At 43.4% G+C, this 22,958-nt stretch overlaps 1 protein-coding gene across 5 annotated transcripts in view; it reads left to right on the plus strand.

The window, feature by feature from the left end:
- The window catches only part of Ankrd29 (ankyrin repeat domain 29), a 46,640-nt gene extending 32,101 nt beyond the window's left edge, over positions 1-14,539 (plus strand). For 4 of the 5 annotated variants that reach the window (XM_033757302.1, XM_033757305.1, XM_033757304.1 and 1 more), the window contains 4 exons: positions 4,874-4,972; positions 6,317-6,412; positions 8,938-9,036; positions 13,750-14,539. In XM_033757302.1, the coding sequence (XP_033613193.1) occupies positions 4,874-4,972; positions 6,317-6,412; positions 8,938-9,036; positions 13,750-13,833 (378 nt within the window). In that variant the 3' untranslated portion in view covers positions 13,834-14,539. The remainder of the gene's footprint in view (positions 1-4,873; positions 4,973-6,316; positions 6,413-8,937; positions 9,037-13,749) is intronic. The other variant, XM_033757303.1, reaches the window with a different exon arrangement.
- Positions 14,540-22,958: the final 8,419 nt, after the last annotated feature.

A 22,958-nucleotide genomic window follows, 5' to 3' on the forward strand; every position in this document is an offset into this window, starting at 1 on the left:
AATATTTTTTTTTTTTTTTTTTTTTTTTTTTTTTTTTTTTTTTTTTTTTTTAAGTAACATTTTCTAGAGCGGCAAAGATCTGACTCTGTTTACCCAGAGCTGAGGTTGGCCTCTTATCATTCCTGTCTGACTGATCCTCTTCATGTGCTAAGTATCTTTGAAGTCCTAAAGGAAGGCCACTGAAAAAGGCCTCTGGAACAGAGCTATCAGTTGTGGACACACACACACAAAGTTGCTGGGACTCAGATAGTAAATGTTCTCCCAGGTCCCAAGCTCAGAGGAGCAAGCCCAGAGGCAGGCAGTGGGAGAAATAAGCCATAGTAATATCCTGAGGGTTTGGAGACAGGAACAGCCAGCCACTGCTCCTTTTGTGGAGGGCAGGCCTCTATCTCAGGCCCCCTGCACAGGGAGACCTCAGAAAAGGTGTGTGGACTGAGGAGGATGCCCCGAGGCTTGGGCAAAGAGAGCTGGGAGCCCAGAATGAGCCAGGCCTGGGCACCAGAGGAAGCTCTAAATGCGGGGCTCAGGCACAAGGGCAGCCCATCAGCCCCAGGAAAATGTTGTAGGCAGCTCTAGGAAGGGAGGACTTGGCTCTTATGGGGGAATGGATGTCCAGAGGCAATGAAACCCAGTAGTCCAGTTTTAACTACGTGACCTCAAGCCAGTTGTTTACTTTCCCTGAACCTCAGTTCAGTGGGATTGCTGTGATAATTAAGTCTCTGTAGAAGTCTTTTTATATTTTTATTTTCATTTACTTATTCATCTTTTGTACCAGGGATCAAACTCAGGACCTTGTGCTTGTGAGGTAGGCGCAGTGCCAGAGCTAAATCCCCGGCCTGCTCTGTAGAATTCTTAATGCAGTGGCTCTAGATCAGGGTCAGGCTGGTAGAAAGGTTGATGTTGAACCCCATCTGCTACTGATGATGTACTTGCATTCCTTCGGCCCCCAATTTAGGATAGAAATGCTCCCCAAGACTGGCACACAGAGGTAGCCCAGACCTGAGGCAGTAGAGCAAAGAGCTCATGCAACTTCATAGGCCATTGCTTATGGAAGATGATGGTTTTATTTTTTCTAAGTTTGGAGGAGCCTAAATAAGCCCATATAAGATTAGTTTCTAGCAAAGACCATGTCATATGCTTCATCTTGTGCTGTGGTCTACCTATAAAATATGTTAGGGAGATCTAGAATATAAGAAATTTGGAAGGAACTGCAAAAGTCACCCTATTTGATCATCCTTCTGGTGTAATAATCTTTCTATGATAAACGGTCACTGTTGAACACCTCCAGGCCTGGGAAACTCAGTACTACCTGGCTAGTTCAGTCTTTAGCCAGCTCTCAGTATTTCCTTCTTACATTGACCTCACTTCTATGTTGCTTTCATCCATCAGTCATCTTTCTTCCCTTGGTCTGCAAAATAAATCGAAATCTCTTTCCATTTGGTACACACATGGATGGTAATTGACAAGCTGCTGTTGCGCGGGGGATTTAGCTCAGTGGTTCCACTGCCTGCCTCCAAGTGCAAGGATCCAAGTTTGATTCCTGTACCAAATAAGGGGGGGGGCTTCTTTGTCTTTAATAGATGTTGTGTTCCTGTGAATCTTCTCTTCTCCAAGCTGAATGATCTATTTTCCTCTTTTTTTTAAAGTGCTGCAGAGGTTATGACTTTTGCCTCATAGTGATTTAATTTATTTTCAAACTGTTTTTTCCAGAAGTAGTCAAACCCTTTATAAATATTTTAAATATATTTTGCCCATTCTGATTTTTCTCCATAACTCTACCAAAAGGAGATAAATTGGTTTGTTTTCCATTGTTTTCATTAAGGAAATGAAAGCACAGACCATTATAAAGAAGTGGAGGAAGAGAAAACAGAAATTGAGGTGCACGGGAGAGAGACACCTCTCCCATTCACAACTTGATAATCAATTGATCAGTGATTTTATTTGACAGTATTGTTTTAACTCCCATGTGACTTCTGGGGTTCAGAAAGTAGATTTGTGGAATAATCAAGAATGCAATACACAGGTGGTCCCCAAATCTCCTTTTACCGGTCTTCTTACCTGCTCTCCGGCAGTTATCCCAGAGTCCCTGGAGAAGCAAATTAATAAAACAGATAGAAGTACTCGGTGAGCAGAAGTACAGGTTAAGGGCTTAATGTGTCTCATAATGAGTGATACTCAGATTCAGTTAACATTTTCTAAGCATCTGTCAACCAGTCTTGGTGCAAACCATCTCTCCTAATGTTTTCTCATTTAGTAGTATCTCTTTGAGGCTAGTGTTTTTGCAGAAAAGGGTGCAAAGCTGAGAGGCATTTGCCCCATCTCACAGCCAGGAACAGTGACTGGTTTTCCCCCAGAGTGACTATCCCAATCAAGACAATAGATCTGAGTGTTCCCATTACTGTTACAAAGTAATAGTAATGAGTGTTACCAGTTGGACATCAGGGCACTTTTCTACATGCAGTTTTACTAAAACAACAAAAGACCTTGAAAAGCAGCTCTGCCTGCCCTCTGGTGGAGCTCCGCAGAAGACAGACCCCACCTTGCAACATTTCAAACCTCTGCGGAACCCAGCCAGCTTCTCTAGCTCTCCAAATCCTGCCCACACCCTGTTGCCATAACAACTGGGGAGCTCCCTGCCTGCCAGGTCATGCCTGTCCGCTCTCTGTGGCTGCATTTGAGCTGCCTTCTACCTACTTGAAATGATCTTCCCCTTCTCTGCCACCTGACAGACTCCAGGGCCTCCCTCATGACCCAGCTCTGGCATCACCCCATCTGTGCAGCTGACCCTAAGCCCCGCAAAGTACAAGGGCCCCTCCTTGTACTTGTGGGCTTTGGTTGTCCAAATTTTAATCTGGTGGGGGATTTAGCTTTAGCGGTTCAGTGACCTGCCTTGGACCGGAGTTCAATCCCTATGTACATCTCTTCTCCTTTACACCAAGTTCCTCTGAGAACAGAGGGCCCATCTTTTGTTTTCTTGCCTCAGATATAGAAGATGCTTAATAATCACTGCTCGTTTGAATGGATAATTAAGTCAGAAATTGGAAGAATTAAATTTTTTTTTAAATGTAGTAGTGCTTTGTAAACTAGAAGTATGAATTAAGGTAAAATAATACTAAGGTTCTAGCATACTTCCAAGAGGCCCTGGAAAAAGTATGACACAGGTAAAAAGTACCTCTTCTAATGTTTTGTCCTTCCTTTCAGCACCTCTTTACCTCAGTTTTCCCAAGACAGAGACACCAAATCCTCTGGCTGCCTGTCAGCACCCTTGGGCTTCTGATTTGCTATCGTCCACCACCCCAATCAAAAGTCTTGGACCTCTTTCTTTCCCTGCTTTGTCTAGCAGACTGGTCTGAAATTACACGCTACAGCAGAAAACGTAACTCTTTATGCCATAACTGCATCATCTTGGTCTTCAGCCCCAGTCTTGTCTGGATAAAACAGACTGCTTCAGCTGTATTCCCATAAAGACTTCAGGGTTACATTCAGCCAGTTCTGAATTCTGCTTCCTCTGTTCTCCACAGTGTGCCCCAAGTTCTCAGCAGTCAGACTGTCACGCTGGCATTGGGGTGAGCAATGGGGAGAGACTGAAGCCTGAACTTTGCGTGGGTCCCCATGCATCCTGCATTAGCACCCAGAGGCGCAGCTGGTCTGCCATGGTTTGCCATGGTTTCCACTCATGAAGCCTCTCCTCTCTGTGACCTTGTCTTCCCAATCTGAGCTTCCTCCAGGCCACTGTTTCCTCCAGTTCCCCACAGGGAGACAGGGACTCTTGGACACCAGATGCAGACTGCATGTGGGACCCAGGGATGAGGGAGTATCTCAGGCCCACTGGCCCAGACTACTCCCACCGCCATTTCTGCTCTGTCTCTCAGGGCCTCTCTACAGGGCTTGTGATTTTCCTGGGCTAATTCTAAGAAGTAGAGATAATCCTTCCCCATCTGGAATTCCCCAGAAATTATCTGGGTGTTTGACAATCAGCTTATTTAACCGCCCCTTCTCCCACACACACCCAGATTCAACCCAGAGAGGGAGGAGAACACAGACAGCCATCTCTCTAGCTTCTCCTTCCTGCTCTGGAAGCGTTTTCTCCTCTAGAAGCTCATTTTCCCTTCCTTCTGGCAGAAGCCACCTTGGGGTCCATTCCATCCTTTGGATATTTCACCTTTTCCTCTCTGGAACAATCATCTCAGCCTGTGTCCTTGTGCTGATGGAAAAGGGGATGTTGGTGAATAATATCCCGGAAATGCTGCCCCAAATGTTGTCCTGTTTAACTAGTGTGTGTCACCTCCTAGAAGGTGCATCGCCTTCCATGTTAAATGAACCTAAGCTCGCTTAAGGCCCATGTGGCTGTAGGGTATTTTGGACAAGAGAAGAGGGAAGTAGGAGTCTTGAACTCTCTGACCCTCAGACCCTACCTCAAAGAGAAAGGCCACTCTCTGTGGGCAGGAAGGGCTCTGCTGGGCAGGGTGCATGGCAAGCATGAAAACAGAAATGCTTGATTTGGGGCGGAAGTGAAGTTAGCTGGGTCTTTCTCTCTGGGTGTGTGGAATTGGTTCTGCTCAGTTTGGCTGCCCTGGGAGCATGGTTCCCACACAGCCCTCCACGAAGTCCGTACCACACTCGAGTTAAAGATCCAGCCTGAAATGGCTACATTTATAAGCCCAAAACTGGACACTGGAACTTAGTCAAGTACCAGCACTGCTACCTCCAGCTGTGTCCCAGGGCTGAGAACCTCCCCTCCGAACCATAACTCGGGGTGGCGGGGGGAATCAGCTGGCGAGTGGGTCTGTCCCCGGGAAGCCTTTCCCAGGGTTTCGGCTTTGGAGGCTGGTGGGCTGGCACCCTGTCATGCTGTCGCCTCCTCTCCCCGCAGGATGGGACCGCACCCCTGTGGATCGCTTCCCAGATGGGCCACAGCGAGGTGGTGCGCGTGATGCTGCTGCGCGGAGCCGACCGCGACTCCACACGCAACGTGAGTGCCAGGGACAGGGCCCTCGGGCCGCCGCCCCACAGACCCGCCGGTGTTTACCTACTCTGCGGCGCACCTGGGCTGCCTCCCAGACTCCACCTGCTCTTTAGTTGGAAAACGAAGTCCAGATCGGTGGAACCTTAGCAGGTGGTGCTGGCTGTCTTCCACCAACAGCGACTTCTGGAGTGAATGGGGAGACTGAGTCCCCTTAGACCCGGGGGGGGAGGGTCCTGCCTCAGCGGTGCCACAGCCCCGCTGCTCAGCCTCCCCCAGGTGCCTGCTAACCGCACTACACTCTGATTCTGCCTCCTTTGGCCCCACAGCAGCCCCTTGGGCTCACAGGAACAGCTTGGGGAGAACCAGCTGAGCTGGGCTCTTTGCTCTGTTTCTCCCTGTATACGACTTCTTTGCCATCGCCTTACCTTTGCTTATGCGATCCAGCTTCTCTCCATATGCGAGGGGGAGAAATCTGAAGGCACATTCCTGACCACTTCACTGTCTTCTGTCCTCTCCTCCTTCCCACCACCGCTGAATCCAGGAAGGAAATAATCCCCTACTCCTACCTGTTTCTTCTGTAGCTGCAGCCTAATGTCAGGGAAGGTTGGGCCCTGCCACACACTGGTAAGGAAGGGCCCCGAAGACAACCTTCCACAAGCGCTGTACCTTAAAGCAGGAGACTCCACGGAAGCCTCCTTGGAAAATCTCTTCTGGGGCCAAAAAGTGATGATGGGATGACAGAAGCTGACTGTCCGTGAATTTAAATTTGGCTTTGCCCTACTCTGCCCCTTCCTCCTCCTTCTCTTCCTCTCATTCTTTTTTTCTTTTTTAAACACATCTCAATCTTTCCTCCCTCTTCCCCTACAAAGACATATAAATTTTTAAAACAGTAAATCAAGTTCAACCATAGTTTAAGTCATAAATGATAGTTAAATGGTTTTTGCTAAGTCATTAATAACAGCTCTTGGGGCCATCAGTGCCTTAAAAAGATGAGCTTGGAATTCTCCTTGTCTCTGACCCAGCGCACTGAGGGACTGGACAGGTTCTAGTATCGGGGTTCCTCGAGCATATAAACCAGTGATGGCGAACTTTTTAGAGCTGTCAGTGATACAGACTGTTGTAGCACACGTGCCATAGGTTCTCCACCGCTGATACAGTCCCATATAGTGTCTCACACTCTTTCGTGCAAAATTAACTGCTTACTCTGCTGTAGAAAGCTACATAGAGACACTGCCAATTTATGCTTAGTTACACCTTTTGCCTGTTTCTGACACACATACCTTGCTGCCAGTTCTCAACTGCCACTTTGTTCTGAGCTAACGCAACTTTTATTTCCCATTCTGTGCTCAGGATGGTACTACAGCATTGCTGAAAGCAGCCAACAAGGGGTATAATGATGTTATAGAAGAGTTGCTTAAATTCTCACCCACTCTTGGTCTTTTGAAGGTAAGACCTAAGAAAAATTATACCAATCTATGAAGGAAATAGGTTAGAAAGAGGCCCATACTGGGGATTCCAGTAGAATTTTGGTTTAATCAGCCTGGTCAGTGTATTCTTTTTACTTTCTCCCTTTCTTTTTCTTTTTATTTATTGATTGATTGATTGATTGATACTGGAACAAACTTCCAACTTGTTGCTAAAGATCCATGGCAAAAATGAGAAGATTAAAAAAAAAAAGCAAACAGAGTCTATCAGTGCCTAGTTTTCCAGGAAAAATAAAAAACCAAAATAAAAATGAAATTGGTCAATTAGAAAGTAAACCACATATGGTACCATTTGGAAGACCTGTGAAATCAAGAAAGAACAAACTGTTAGGCCCTTTTTTCTCTTATCCTGAGCAGAGAACCATTCTGCTGGGTTACCTTAAATGAAATAAAATTAGCTTCAAATGCCTGGAAATTTCAGAATATATGACTTTTCCAAGCTCTGGGTCTTCCAGAAAGCAGAGCTTAAAAACTCCTTGGTAAGATCTTATCATTTTGGACCAAACTATTTCTAAACTGTAGCATATATCAGGGGTCAGCAAACTTTGTGTAAAGCACCAGGCAGAAAATGTCATAGGCTTTGCAGGTTATATGGTCTCTGCTGAGGCTCCTCAACCCACCATGGTTGCAGGAAAGCAGTTAGAGAAAGAAACAACAAAAGAACCGGGCTGTGTCACCCATAAATATTATTTATGGGCATAGTATTTATAAAATTTCATATTTTTACATATAATAAAATATTCTCCTTATATTCTTCTGTAAAATCATTTTAAAATGCAAAAATAGCCCTTAGCTCACAGGACATACAAAAACAGGCTATGGTCTAGACTTGACCCACAGTGGGCTGCAGCCTGCCAATCCCCATGTGTGCACACCCCAGTTTCTTAAATAGAGGACGCTACACCTTTTCTAACACGGCATGGCGATGTAGTAGTTTGGGGACTGCGCCCTCAGGTCTGTCTGTGTGTATTAAATCTATTCACCCTTGAATAATCCAAGGGCTTTTAGGATACCTTTATATTTTTAGACTCCATTCTTGCTGTCAGCTGTTACAGAGCTGCTGTTGTCAGTGCCCTGACCCTCTCTACTGTCCTAATGAGCCATTTTTAACTTTCCACAAACCTGGAAGCCAAAGGCAGAAAGCTGCACTTATTAAAGATTTTTGTAAAATAAGAATATATCATCTATAAAGTGAATTCTATGAACAAAAGGAAGGAGCTTTAGAAATAGACTTTGCAATATCTGGTCTTGCTTCCAATGGGTCTTTTTCTTTTTAATTAGCTATGTTGCAAATAGGCAGTTGATACATTGGTTAAGATTTAGGCTTGCTGGGCTGGGAATTTAACTCAGTGGAGTTGCTGCCTGTCTTGCAAGGTCCTGAGTTCGATCCCAAGTACCACACACACACACAAAACAATTTTGGCTTGCTGAAGTGTTACCAGGTTAGTGAATTCCCTTACGTATTATGGAAGCAACCATAGAGAAATGCTACTTTGCTGGAACTTTTCTTTGGGTGTGACATTATGTTTTTACAAAATCCAAGTGGTTCTATGAGTCATTAATTAGGATACCAAGCTTACTTTTGGGTACTACTTATAGATCTATGTACCTTCTGGAACCAATGTCCTGTTTCTACTCATTGTTGTATCAGTTTGGTTACTCTCCTCTCTGGAATCCATCTACGTGCTGCTTTCAGCTGCTCCCTAATTTCAGTAAGCATTTGTGCAAAATTTCTTGTCAGCAACCCCTCTACTAGGCCCTTTGGTGCTCAGATATGATCTAACTCGGGCTCAGGGAAATGGCCTTAGCCCACAGACTTCCCCTTAAATCCGTAATTCTGCAGTCTCTCCTGCTGGCCCCAGTGTTTTAGGGCAGTGTTTCTGGCTATCAACAGACACTGGCCACATGTCTGGTCCTCCATTCCTGCCGGAAGTAGCTCACCAAAAGTGCAAAGACTGGGCCGGGGATTTAGCTCAGTGGTTCCACCGCCGGCTCCTGCGTTTGATCACCGGCACAAAAAAAAAAAAAAAAAAAAAAAAAAAAAAAAAAAAAAAAAAAAAAAAAAAAAAAAAAAGTGCAGAGAGTTCAAGAAAAGACAGTGTGGCCCAGCATTGCTGTTTTTTCTGCAGCAAGTCTGTAAAACCACCCAAGCAACCATGAAGTCATGTGGACCCCAGGGGCTGGCTTCCGTGTTTTACTTTCGAAGAACATTGGCAAGACAAGGATCTAGCTCAGTGGCACTGCCCCTGCCTCGCAAGTGCAAAGTCCTGAGTTTGTTCCCCGGTACCAAAAAAGAACACAGGCGGTATTTCTACTGACCACAGCTGTGTCTAGGAAGGTGATATCAGGTGGTGATGTGACTTTGAAACTATAAGGGAGGATAAGTAAGGCCTTGCAGTCTCATTGCCAAGATGGTTTACGATGAAAGCCAAGCCAAGTGCTTCTGGCTGTTGGTCGCTGCTGACACACACTGTCATTTTCTCTTAGAACGGCACAACGGCTCTCCACGCGGCGGTGCTAAGCGGGAATATTAAAACAGTTGCCCTGCTCCTGGAAGCAGGGGCGGACCCAGCCCTGAGAAACAAGGTACTCACTTACCCTGTCTGTGCAGAGACCAGGCAGCACCCTCCTAAGCTTCTCTCTGGCTCTGCTCACTCTTCATACTTACGTGGTGGTGGCAGGGGCATGCAAGGTTACTAGTAGCAGTTTGTTCCTGGGTGGCACGTGGGGACCCACATCACCAGTGCTTTTCCATTAACAGCAGAGTGGGCTCCTGACAGGGATGGGGGTGGATTGTTACAAGGAGTGAGCAGTGTTCTGTCGTCAAAGATGCCTGCTGAAAACATCTGCTTCTGGTAGTTTATCACCTTCTCCATGAGTTGGGTGGTCTTGTCTCAAGAGTTGCTCTTGCTGTTTATTGACTACGTGGGAGAAAATGTTGCTTTTCTGTTGTTAATAGGGCTGCACGCCTAGGTTGTAACACCACCTCTTTTTTTTTAAATATATAATTCAAAATCCTTGGTTTACAGTTAGGCTAAACTTGGAAGTCAGCGAGTGCACAGTAACAGTTGAAGAAATGATTGTCATTGGACTTAACTCCTGTCAGCATGTGCTTTAAGCCGTACTTACTTAATGTACAGATGGAGGGGGAAGAGGCAAGGTCTAAGTGACAAATCACTGAGGGAGGACGGGGCTGACACTTATTAATGGGGGGAAAATGAAAAGAAGTTTTCGCTTTACTACATACTCACATTCTCTAAATTTTTTTAAGTGTCTGTTATTTAACATTAACATTTTTAATAATAAAAACAAAAACAGAGATAGAGGTATAGCTCAGTGGTAGAGCACTTGCCTAGCACCTATGAGACCCTGAGTTTGATTCCCAATGTTGCAAGAAATAAATACATAAATATACAGCTTTATACATATATATGTGTGTGTGTGCATATATACATATACAGTATACACTTCATACTACACACAAACGCACATGCACATATATACATATATAGTGGACCCTTGACTTATGAACTCAATTTGTTTGTGAGGGCTGGTTGTAACTCAGGTTGATTGATGAAGGCTCAGGCTCCTCTACACACCCTTCAAAATCTCTCTCCTGTATACAGGCAGATCTCAGTGTCCTTAGAGAGACATCAACCCAGGATTTCTCACTTAACACCACACAGGAAAGGATGTTGTAATGTTCCTTCCAGAACTCTTTAAGGGTTAAGTCTGTATCTGAGCACACCTGTAATCCCAGCACTTGGGAGGCTGAGGCAGGAGGATCGCCATAGTTCAAGGCCAGCCTGGGATACATGGGGAGTTTGAGGCCAGCCTGAGCTATGTAGTAAGACCCTGTCTCAAAAAAAAAATAGAAAAAGAAAAAAAATCTGTCTCTCTATCTGGAAGCATAAGCAGCCAGCACTCAGGTCATAACTCAAGACTTTGTTCTTAAGTTAAAACTCAAATTCAGATTGTAACCCAAGTTGTTCATATGTCAGTCGTAACTCAAGGGTCCACTGTATATAATTTTGTGACATTTTGAAAAGAAACCTTTAAGAAGTTCCAGTTACACAAGCCAAAGCCAAGGGTCACTTTTTTCCCCATTTTATTTAGCATATAGAAGTACTACTTCCCTACTCCTGATATTGAATTGCTTGAAGATGACATTTCTGCTTATCTCCTCCTGAGATACTCAGATTGGTTTTCCACGAGCTGGCCTAGCTCTGCAATAAGCCACCTGAAGTCAGAATTGCCTTTCTCTTCCACTTTATCTTTGGACCTTGTTCACAGACTTCCAAGAAACCAGTCTTTGTTGGTCAGGTATCCAAGGCTTAATTAAGGCAAAGGGAACACAGTAGTACCTTCATACAGAAACTGAAAATGCGGGTCCCCTGTGTCTCCTAGAGTAGTGGAATAACCATCAGGGTAACGGTTACAGGCATTCTCCAGCTGGTGAAATGCTAGACTCTAACCCTCCCTGGGGCTACATGAGTTGATGTGTGGGCACTCATGTTGCAACCTCATCCTGGGAAAGCTCTGAGTCTTAGGAGTAGCTGCCCACAAAGGAAGAAAGGAAGCCCTCTCTGCCCATCAGCCATAAGAGAAGCCAGCATCTTTAATGGCAGCTCCAGAAGCAAGGATGCTGGGATTCTGGAAGCTACTAGAACTCTTGAAAGGATATTCTTGGCATTCATTCATTCAACAAACACTGATGGAACACCCACAATACACTGTGCTCTGCACTGGGCTTGCAGTGGTGAATAAGATCCACATAGCCTCTGCTTTCACTGAGTGCAGAGGTTAGCATAGAATAAAGACAGTTAAGCAAACAATTGCAATACAGAGGGACAAAAACTAAAGCAAGAAAGTAGCAAAGAGTGACTTCTAAACTAGTGTGTAAACTCTTCTGCTCCAGGGTTCCCAGGCCTTCTGCTCTGGGCCTTGGGTGCAGATGCCACGGAGAGGATTAAAGTGGTGATAAGAGCCACTCCTCCCTCTATAGCCACCCCCAAGGGTACAGGGGTCTTGCGGTTCCCACACCTCCAAGTGAGCCCTGAGAACACATCTCCTCCCAGGAGCAATGCAGAACCCAGGATGTCAACCTCCAGTTCTGCTGCATCATGAAAGAGATGGCCACTGGGGCTAGCAGCTTGGGGCACGAGCCATCATAATAATCCACGCAAGTGCAGCAACCTGAGAACTCGGGGGGGGCAGGCAGGAGACAGGAGGATGGACCCCAGGATTTTACAACTATGAGGGTGACACATGGAAGTGTAATGTGATTGACCAAACATTGACAACAAAGTTTGTGGGCATAAAGCTTTTTTTTTTAAGAGCAAAAGATACAGACATGCAAGTAGTGTCACATGGCCACTAAAAGTCAGCAGGCTGGTAGACAGGTTCAGCTCTTTAGCTTCTTCCTATCTGCAGTTGCTCTCTAGCTGTGTGCCAGCAGCGCACCACAGAACAGTGACTAAAGTGAACAGTACAGTTAATCCTGAGTGTTTCTCTGGGACTAGATGGAGCTGTTTACCTGCAGCAATTCTCAAGACCCAAGGTGTTAAGCCTTGCAATATCTGCTCCTGTAGAAACTGAGCCAGTGGTAGACTTTGACCCCATAGAGGGACCTCTGGTCTACAACATAGCATTTCCTCTCTGCTTCAGTCCAGCGGCAACATCAGAGGTCCTGGGTGGGCAGAGTGCAGCTACAACACATGCTGCGTGTCAGACAGCTGTGGCAAAGTCCTAGTTCCCACCAAGGGAGGTCCCAGCCAGAGAGGAGGGATGGGGAACTGCATCCAGAATAGAAGGTGGGGACTACAAGAGCTTCACCTAGGACCATAGTGTAGATAAAGCAGTGAGGATTCCAGGATCTGCTGTAGGACAAAAAGATGATACTGGGGATTGAACTCAGAACCTTGTGCTTGCTGCTTGCCAGGCAGGCACAGTGCCACCCGGCGATCCTCACACTTTTCTACCTGGCCCCATACACCCATTTGATTCTCTGTAGCTGCTCATGAGCCTTGGCCCCCGGGGGGCTTGAAGACCTCTTGATCACACAGAGATATTGTCTGCCTTTGTCACCACACTGACATCTGCTCTAATGGTGTAAAAGCAGTGGTGGGTAAAACTCCTGCTGCCTTAGTACACATCAGACCAGGAGCCCCAAACCATCCTGCAAAACAGTTTACAATCCATTATTAGCTACTGTATATATTTTGTTGATTATTTTACAAAGCTATCAGCTTTGCTTAAGAATGTCTTAAATGAAACAGTAAAAAAATGTTGATTTCATTAATTTTGGCCCCTACTATACATCTTCTTAGGATTCTGCATGGCAAATGGAAATTTATGTAATGCACTTTTGCTGTATGCTGAAGTATGATTCTAAAGAAGAATTATTTGAGTTGGAGAGGGAAACAGCCACTTTTTCATAGAACACCATTTTTCAAACAATTTGCATCCATTTCTAGGAGCTTAATAGCTTACCAGTCCAAAAAGGTTTTTCTGATATTAATGAATGTGATTTCCATATAGCACAATAAAATGTGCCAACATTTAGTGGATCTGCATAACTCAGTGAACAAGTATTTTCCAAGTGAACAGTGCATATTACAAATCGTGCATGGGAAAGAGGTCCATGTATAAGTAGATGGATCTAGCTAGGTGTGCACACCTGTAATCCCAGCATTCTGGGAGGCTGAAAAAGAATGCAAATTTGAGCCAAACCGGGGCAATTTAGCGAGACCCTGTCCCAAAGTAGTTAAGGGCCAGAGATTTAGCTCAGTGGCACCATGCCTGGCTCACAAGGGCAAGGTCCTGTTTATATATATATAAAATGACTTATAAGATGTAGACCCTGCTCTCCAGGATATTACTCTGGTGAAGGTCTTACTAGATAGAAAAATAACTTTAACAATGAGATAAGAAAGCAGGAGACATTTATACATTTGAAGGAGATTTTTTAAACATTAATATAAAAGAGAGCCCAGTAGGGATTTTTTCATTACTCCAGGGGAAAGTATGGGTCAGGATAAAATGACTTATAAGATGTAGACCCTGCTCTCCAGGATATTACTCTGGTGAAGGTCTTACTAGATAGAAAAATAACTTTAACAATGAGATAAGAAAGCAGGAGACATTTATACATTTGAAGGAGATTTTTTAAACATTAATATAAAAGAGAGCCCAGTAGGGATTTTTTCATTACTCCAGGGGAAAGTATGGGTCAGGTGCCCTCTCTGGGGGCTTTAAAACCACACCAGAATTCGCTAATGTTCATCTCTCCTCTTTCAGGCCAATCAACTTCCGGCAGAACTAACCAAGAATGAACGTATGCTGCGTCTCCTCCTAAGTAAGGAAAGTGACGGGAAGAACTAACTTAGTCCCACATTTGACAGAAAGAGAGAAACCTTATCCACATTTTCAAAAGAGAAATTGCTTGCAAACAAGGATGGAAATGCTTTTACAAACAAACATGCCCTGAAAGCCCGCCCTGTGGGTCCCTGGGCTTTGTGCACCAGCTGGACAAGAGAAGCCCAGGGGCCCCTTTCCTCAGGTAGGGGGACCTCTCACACTGCCCTGGCACTCAGCTCCGGGCCTGGCATAGGCACAGGTCCCACAGAGACTCATTGGCGACAGTGCTAGCCTGAGTCTCCAGTTAAACTTGAAGTTAGATAGTTTCCTGTAACAAGCAAGAAGACAGAAAGCTTTGCTCCTCTAAAAGATGGAAAGACTGATCTTCAACGAATGGATGTGCTCTTACTTACTCATTAAATGTAGGAGTGCTAAAGAATATAGATTCATCCTAGTTTGCAGATATATGTATGTCATTCCAGTATAAAATGTTTTCTTCCACCTAAAGACCATGACCATGGTTAGTGGGAATCAATAGTGCTCAGTATGCATTCTTGGAAAACAACTTCCAACATTCCACCACATAACATTCAAAGATGGACTAGTGCACTACAGAAAAGACAAACGCTATGTTTGTTTGTTAATCCTCACCTCATTCCCGACATGTAAAAATTACTTTTGTCGCGAGCCGGATTGCCTTGGGCCACTCGGTCTGCGACTACAGGGTGCCTGAACTGGCGACGTGTGAGCAAAGAGGCACACACTTGATACACAAGGAGTTTACTTTAGTTCCTCATCTCCGGATCTCTACCCCGCTCTCTCTCCCGGAAGGGGTAGCAACGTATATACCATAATGCAACCAATCAGCATACAGAGAACAGATTATTACCTTATAAGGATACATCAAACACCCACGGGAACATATCATGTGATCTACAGGAAAACTAAACCTAATACAAAATGGCTTCATAGGCTGTATCATAAAATGGCGGAGGGGCGGATCTATGGTTCTCCACAACTTTCACTTGCTCGACATTGTGGATATGCTAGGATACCAATACAAATTTGGAAATCCAGAACATTACAAACCGTGAAAAACTTAGGCTTGTCTCTTTGAGCACTTATTTTGGTCCTATTTCTGGGAGTCTATTTCCTAGGCCATGAGTTAGTAGAACTAACATACTGCACAATCTTCAACTTCCAATACCACTTTACTTGATCCAGTGGCTCTGAGGTCCTGAGATAAAATGATTCAGACCCGTACGAGGTGCGGCTCTGACTCTTGGAGGAGTGTAAGTACTAAAGGTGGCTGTCAGTATGTAATAAGCACTCATCTATGCATGTCCCTGGGTTGGTGGATCCCAAGAAAGCATCCTGAATTTATTGAATTATTCCTTCAGTGGCTAAAAATTGTATTCAATGCACTTTAAGATCAGCGGTGTCTAACTGCCTCTGTCGGTGCCTATCTGCACTCACAACAGCTAAACCCTCTCCTATAATCTACCATAAACACCAGTATTGTTTCTGTTATCTGCAAACTGTTAGTTTTCCTGCTTATGTCTATATAAAGACACATTAAAATGGAGGGACATGTTATAATCCCCAAATAACTTTTATTTAACTAACTTCCTGTGGTACTAAAAATCGTCTTTAAGTCAGTAATGACAGGATGTGATTTTTGAAATTAGTAAATATTCCCTTAAAACATTTATGATTTAAGAAGGAGAAGGATTAGAGGGAGGGGAATGAGAAAAAAGAGAAGCAAGATATATCATGTGCAGGTGCAAATCCCCTATGATGAATGGTATCATTACGTATATCGAAAATGTACCAATAAATGCTTTGCTTTAAAAAAAACTGTTTATGATTAATGCCATAAAAATCAGTGTATTTTGGTCAGTGTCACAAGCAAAGCCAGTCATGAGCAACTCACAGCCTTCAGAGACTCAACACTAGCTATGCAAAAATCCTCAGCCTCATTTCAAGACAAAAGATTAGACAATTCCATCGCCACAACACCAGCCATGAAACATCTTGGTCACTAGAAAGCAGTGCCAATTTTTTATTGACATTCTTTTATTCAGCAAAGTTATACAAATACACATTTTCTCTTATGGGAGTTTCAAAACATTATTCATCTTGAGGAAGAAAATAATGTGGCCTTAAGTACTTTATATTTTTCCTTTAGTTAATCCTTTTGCCAATAATAGTTGCTCATCACGGATGCAAAACAAAACAGTATTATGGGTACTGACAAATTACAAACAATGTTTTTACTAAGGCATTTTGTCATTGGCCTAGTCCTTAAGTGGTTTTATGTGGATAATATTTTTGGACAATACTGGGGCCGTAAGAATGAAGCTAGTAGCTTTAACAACATTTAACATAGGCCTTCTGGTAGGTGAGGGGCGTATACCTAAGAAGGATCATGTTTAATCTAGATGAGATTGAATTATCCATAGCGGGAAAGATGAATAATCATTTGTCAAAGACTAAACAAAAGGTCTGTTATTTTAAAAATTGCACTCAGTTTGCACACATTTAAGTGATTCTTGTTTTATTTAACCCAGTTCACAGTTCAGTTAAACTGTGCATCCTAAGACTTAAAACTAGTGATTCCTGTGCAAATCATCTGCTAAATTGAACTGCAAAAGTTTGTAATTACCTACACCTGTTTGATGACACATTCCGTGTTAAAATTTAAAATAAAGTTAATGTATGAATGAGTTTGCCTTTGCAGTTTTTTTCCCTTTGTTCTTAGGAATCATTTGTACAAGATTTTAAAATGAATTTTAGAAAGAATAAATCAGTTCTCTTAGTAAATATGTTGATACTGGGATCTTGAATAATCTTTAAGTTTTACTTTACCAATGGACCAATGATTTTGTTGTTTCTACTATAGAGAGCATTTGTGATAGTTCCTAAAGGTTTTCATTCCAGACAAAAATTCCTGGGATAGTCACTGAAGATAGTGAAAAGGAGAACTTCCTGGTTTCTGTTTTTATGTTTATGGTGCTCCTGGCCCTGCAGTCCTTTACAGTAGCTTTCTCTTGTGAAATACCCAGTAAGTTTGCAGAGCTTCCTGTGTAGGAAACGCATTTGTGGCAGTGACATCAGGAATCTTGAGAAGCCCCCACAGCCATTCTGCTTTCCCTCTGTGCTCTCTACCCTCTGCGACCACCAGCAGCTACCTTTCATCAGTTACCCACCCTGGGAGGGGTAGCGTGGAAAAGGAGAAGAACAGACTAAAAGTGTGGAGCCAGACAGTGATGCCTGCATTTTGAGCTGGGCCTGCAGGTTGTAGGGGTGAGAAGCTGAGTTCCTAATTTTATACGAGGAGGTTTGGGCACAGGAACTGGGTGAGTTTCATTGATGGTAACCACAGGATGCGTCACCCATTATTAACAACATAAACCAACACCCAATGTTTGCTAAGGGATTGATACATAGATAATCTCTTACAGTTTATATGCATCTTTTCATTTACTCCTGATAACAGCCCTGTGAAACAGGCACAGCTAATCCCTAAGTTGGAGTTGAGAAACCTGGCTTTGGGAGGCAATTATTATGACATGTGACAGTCTTTCCTGTGGTTGTCCCACATCAGTTCATGTCCCTTTTATTTATTCATGCTTCAAAATGCTAGGAAAAAAATACAAACACAAAGCATGTTATGTGCTGCTATGGCTGGAATATGGCTGTTTAGCGACTTAATTCCCCAATGTAATGGTATAAGGTGGGGTCTTGGGAGGTCATTGGTTTACGATCATTCTCCTGGAAGAAGCAGTGCTGGTCTCACAAGTGGTTGGATCTCCATGGAGCAGGTTGATTCCCAAGAGAGGTGGTTATAGAAGAGAAAGCTGGTGCCTCCTTTCTTCCCGTCTGGCCATGTGATCTCTTCCACACACACAGCCACCTGACTGCACTTAGCCCTTAGCTAAAAGTGTGTGTGATTAGTGTGTCTGGGAAGATCTTAGAACCTTTCCTGGTACCTTTACCTTTATTGTTAGCAGCACTCCAAAAATCATTTTAAAATATATGAATTTATGATTTAACAAGTAGAAGATGTGAAAGATGCCTTGTCAGCTTTATCTCTGTCAGCTGGGAGAGTGACTTCCCCTAATTCTGATTCTTCTTTCCTCTCTCATGAGGACATAACCCTCTGATATTCAATGAGGGAAATGATCTTTGTGTTCCTACTTGCCGAAAAGCTCTGAGAGTCAACTTTGAACGAAAGCTTTCAGTTTGCAGGATTCAGACTCTATTTTGGAAAAGATTTAAAAAAAAAAAAAAAAGCACCCCATGCAAATGAGTGTGTCATGGGACAGAATCCTCTGGAGTAGGGAATGCCTGTCTGAAACCTGACTGCTGGATCGCAAGGTTTCTCCACAGCGCTAGTGTCCTGAGTGGAAGTGATACCACACCCATGATCAGATTAACTGTCAAATCCAGCATCCTTGCCAGGGTAACATCTAACCATAAGTCTGACCAGCAATGACCCATTTAGTTATGAGTCAGTTGTCACCATTGGCACTAAAGTCATGAGTTGCAGCTGTAGGCTGTTTTAAATGAACATGTCTGTAAAATTCAGCTTGCTTAGTAGGGAGCTCTAACAGAACCCAAAATAATTAAGGCCATTGCCGGGGATTTAGCTCAGCAGTTTGGTGGCCTGCCTTACAAGCGCAAGGACCCGAGTTCAATCCCTGGTACCAAAAATAAATAAATAAATAAATAAATAAATAAATAAGGGCATATGGTGAACATAAGAACCCGTTGTTTTATACCATGGAAAACTATTCAACAACAAAAAAGGTTAAACTACTCTACAAGCTGTGCAGAAGAGCCATAGACAGAATGTTGAGGGGAAGAAACCAGATACAAATGACTGATTCCATTTACATCAAGTTTAAGAACAGGCAACAACAATTTATTGTGATAAAAGTCAAAATAGTGTTACCCATGGGCTGGGGATTTAGCTCAGTGGTTTTGCTGCCTGCCTTGCAAGCACAAAGACTTGAGTTCGATCCCCGGTACCAAAAAAAAAAACGTGTCACCTTTTGGTTGGTTGGTAACTGGGAAAAGGCATAAATGAACTTCACTGAGTGTTAAAAATGTTCCGGACGCTTCTGGGCATTGGCCCCTGAGTGGTGTGGCCCCGTGGTCTCTTTCTCAGGTTGTATTCTTATCCTTTGATAAGCTCCCTCCTTCCAGGCACAGAACTCGTCTGTGTGATGAACAGAATAATGGCATGTCACTTTGGAGGCTGGAACTTGAAAGGGACTGGCGTTTTGGGGCACTCTCTTCCGGGTCCTTCCCTCCGGAGGAAGCAGCTGCCATGTTTGGGGGACACTGAGGCAGGCATGAAGAAGAACCAAGGCCGCCTGCTCGAAGCAAATTTGAAGCAGCTCCTGTAGCCCCATCAGGCTTCAGGGTAGTACCCTAGACTGACATCTTGACCACAGCCTCGTTTGAAACTGAGCCAGAACCACTTGGAACCACGCAAATCTCTGGCTGGCAGAAACTGGAATATAATAACTGATTGCTTTTTTTTTAACCTATTGAGTTCTTTTGATGTTTTGTTTTGTTTGTTTTTGAGGTACTAGGGAGCAAACCCAGGTATGTAGTACCTCTGAGCTACACCCCCAGCTCAAAACTGGATCTCCGCATAACTCCTTGCACCAGCCTAATTCCAGGTGGATGGTTATTTTTATGAAATTGCTAAAATTTTACAGGAAAACAGGAAAACTCTGAAAACAAACTAAAAAATATCTGCAACACACATGCTAGATCAACAGGCTAATTTTCTTAATAAATAGCTGCTATGAATCAATATAAAAAAGAAAACAAAGTAACAGAAAGGAAAGAGCACAGGAAAAGAAATACAATCATTTTTTTAAGAGATAGGATCATGCTACATTGTCAAACAGACCTCAGCTTCACAAACCTCCCACCTCAGTCTCCCAAGGAGCTGGCATTACAGACTTGCACTGCTGTACCTTAAAATCACATATAAATGTACAAAAAGACTCTTATTTTCACTTATAATTTACAGAAATATAAAGTGTCCACAAAGGTGTGGGAAATCAGGTGCCACCATCTGTTGTTGGCAAAGGTATAAACTGCAGTCTCTTTGGAAGGCAACTTTACAGTAATCAAAATATCGATGCACATTTCCTCTGATTCGATAATATAAACATTTTCTGACACATCTTTTGTAGAGGGCTGCAAATATTTAGATACAAAGCAGTTCACTGCGCTACTGCTTGCAACAGCATGAGCCAAGCAAAATGTGTAACAGGGAAGCAGATTAAGTGAATGACACAGAGGATCGAAACCATTAACATGAGTATTTCTAGCTGACCCCTTCAGTCTTCCAGGGAAACAATTTTGTCTTGAATCGTCCATCTCTCCATAAGGGAAACGTTCAGTAGCGTTTAGATCGTTGCAATGTAGCACCATGAGGAAGACAGAAGGCACAGAAAATGATTTGATGCTTTGTGAAATCGACAAGCTCAGGGATGTGAGGAAGTAAATGGAAAAGGAAATGAGTTATCAGGATCACACGAGTGATTATAGGAAAAAATACAACTCCCAGCCTGCTAGATGTTAGATATGCCAAGTTCTAGTCCCCGGAATATTGAAGAATGAATTCCAAGGGACAAAGGAGGTTAGGAGCACAATATTTATTGAGAGAAAGCTCCTGAGAGACCAGAGGGGTCCTGAACGAATGGTCACCAAGGTCATTTGTCAGGGGTAATTTATAGAACAAAATCACACGGTGGGTACAATGTGGCTCAAACTACAACCTACCTATAGGATTCTGAGTATAGCTGCTTAGCTGATACTGTTCAGTAGGGAAATGAGTCACATAGCAACGGTACATGCAAGGAGCAAAGGCGTTTGGGAGCAGGGAAAGGAGTACGGGTCCAGATGTTCTGGTCACCCACCACATGTCTGGTGCCTATCTGAGCCCCCTGGACCGGGAGGTGTTGATTCCAGTTTTACCTCAAGTTATCCTTCCTCTCCAAGGAGACATCAGGTCATCCCGAGGCCTGACACTCTTCAGATACCCCTCTCGCCACAAATCTTCCTCCCCTTCCCCTAAACCAGGAATCTAACTCCACTTGATCTTAGCCAAAAGGCCGAGTAGTGATAGGAATCTAACTCAAAACCTTGTGCTTGCCAGGCAGGTGTGGCGCCACGGAGCTACACCCTCAACCCCTCCAGCCACAGTTCTGATGTCTTTATTTTTTGTTCTAACTTCCTTGCAGCCCCAACCCTTCTCTGACTGTACATTAATTTTTATCTAACTTAGCTGTCTATAATGTTAGAAATGTAAAGAGAGAAACTGAGTTGTTTTGAAATCTTTGTTGGTTGGTGATCTGGTTTTATTGACTTAGACATTGTTGTGAAACTGCCTCATGACTAACTTCTGAGATGTTATGTGCTTATAATAAAACCCTATATGGCTATGAAAGGTAGTGACATAGAAAATCGGATTGCTAAATGTAAAAAGGCACAATGAAAACTGTTTCTGCTTACTTTAGACGTCTGTACTTACTGTAAAAGTCATATATTTGCACGTTTTCAACTAGACAAAAGTTCGATAGAGGACGTTTCAATGCATTTACAAGGATCCATAAGTCTAATGATTTTATTTTCCTTCTAGTTTTGCCTTTAATTATCCTGAGATCAACAATGAATGTACAGGTAGTGGCATTGAGTATTCTGTAGGCAAACAAAAAAGTCTTTCTTAGGATTTCAATCAGGGTAAACTAATTTAAATAAAAGGAGAAAATAACCATAGTGTAACATTGATTGTTCATCGTAGTAGAATTAAAAGTGATTTTTATTCTTATCTCTGAACTTTTTTGTATTTTGCAAGTTCCTATCATGAACATGAAATTATTTTATTAGCAAAAAACCTATTTCCCTCAGAAATATGGTCGTTTATTTAAAAATGTGTTAGCTTTTGTGGCATTGTTGAATCTGTACAAAAGACTAAGACCTGGGGGAAAATATGTGTAACAGCTCTTGCAGTGTTTTGGTGAATGGTGGACATACTGTAATTTGTGGCACATCAGATTACTGCCCATCCCAGAAATGTGTCTCATTGTGTTTGATATTGCCTTTGAGTCAGTTATTTAATAAAGTTAGTCCCCAGTTTTTTTTTCCATTTGAACTTTGCTAAAATTGGAAGGGCACCTAACACTGAGGGTTCTTGAACTTGAGTGTACAGTGCAACCCTATAAAGGATTGTTAGAACACTCCGGGCTGGGCCCAGGCCCATAGTTTCTTGATGCCTTCAGGTGGCCCCATGACCAGATTTTGAAACTCCATGCATAAAAGTTGTCATCAGCAGGACTCTCAGAACCCAAGTCCGGAGAGGAGGTCACCATTTAGGTGCAGAGGAAATTCCTCTGGTTCCACTGTAGGGCCAGCCAGGTGTACTGCAGGGCTGCAGGGGAGGAGGCAAGACAGCAACTGAAGCAGCCGCTGTTGCACCACCATCCTGAGTTTGGTCATTGCCACAAGAGGAAATTTAATCTCTTCATTGTAAATAGGTTTCCACTGTTCAGAGAGAGATTTTGGTCTCCATTAACATTTTCCTCCTCCTCCTCCTCTTCCTCCCCCCCCTCCTCCTCTTCTTCTTTTGTGAGACAAGGTCTCGCTCTGTAATTCAGGCTGGCCTCGAACTCGTGGCAATCCTCCTGCCTCAGCTTCCTGAGTGCTGGGATTACAGGCGTGTGCCACCACGCCTGGCTCTTAATTTCAAAATGATGATTTTATATGAGAAAAGGAAAAAATGGAAACAAAGTCTTTGTAAATAGGGAGGGGTGGAAAGGTTAAAGGGAGGGCAGGAGAATGGGGAAAAAAATAAGAACCAAGATATATCATGTAAAGGTACAGATTTTCAATGATGAAAAAAGGATGCATTTTAGTAGCCTGTATAATTGAAATTTAAGGGAGAGTTATCAGAAATGCATACCATAAAAATAAGTGCAAGACAAAAATATATATAGTAAATGCACGGCTCATAAACGAAGGTGCTTCTTTTTCACTTTTGTATTGCCTGACTTCACTGAGAACTGAAAATCCGCTCCCGTCTAGCCCCGCGGTTTCCTGCGCCCTGGGCGGGGGCCTAGGCG

Source organism: Fukomys damarensis, unplaced genomic scaffold (genome assembly GCF_012274545.1).
Source record: "Fukomys damarensis isolate Sample0158 unplaced genomic scaffold, DMR_v1.0_HiC HiC_scaffold_30, whole genome shotgun sequence".
In the NCBI taxonomy this organism is placed as follows: Eukaryota; Metazoa; Chordata; class Mammalia; order Rodentia; family Bathyergidae; genus Fukomys; species Fukomys damarensis.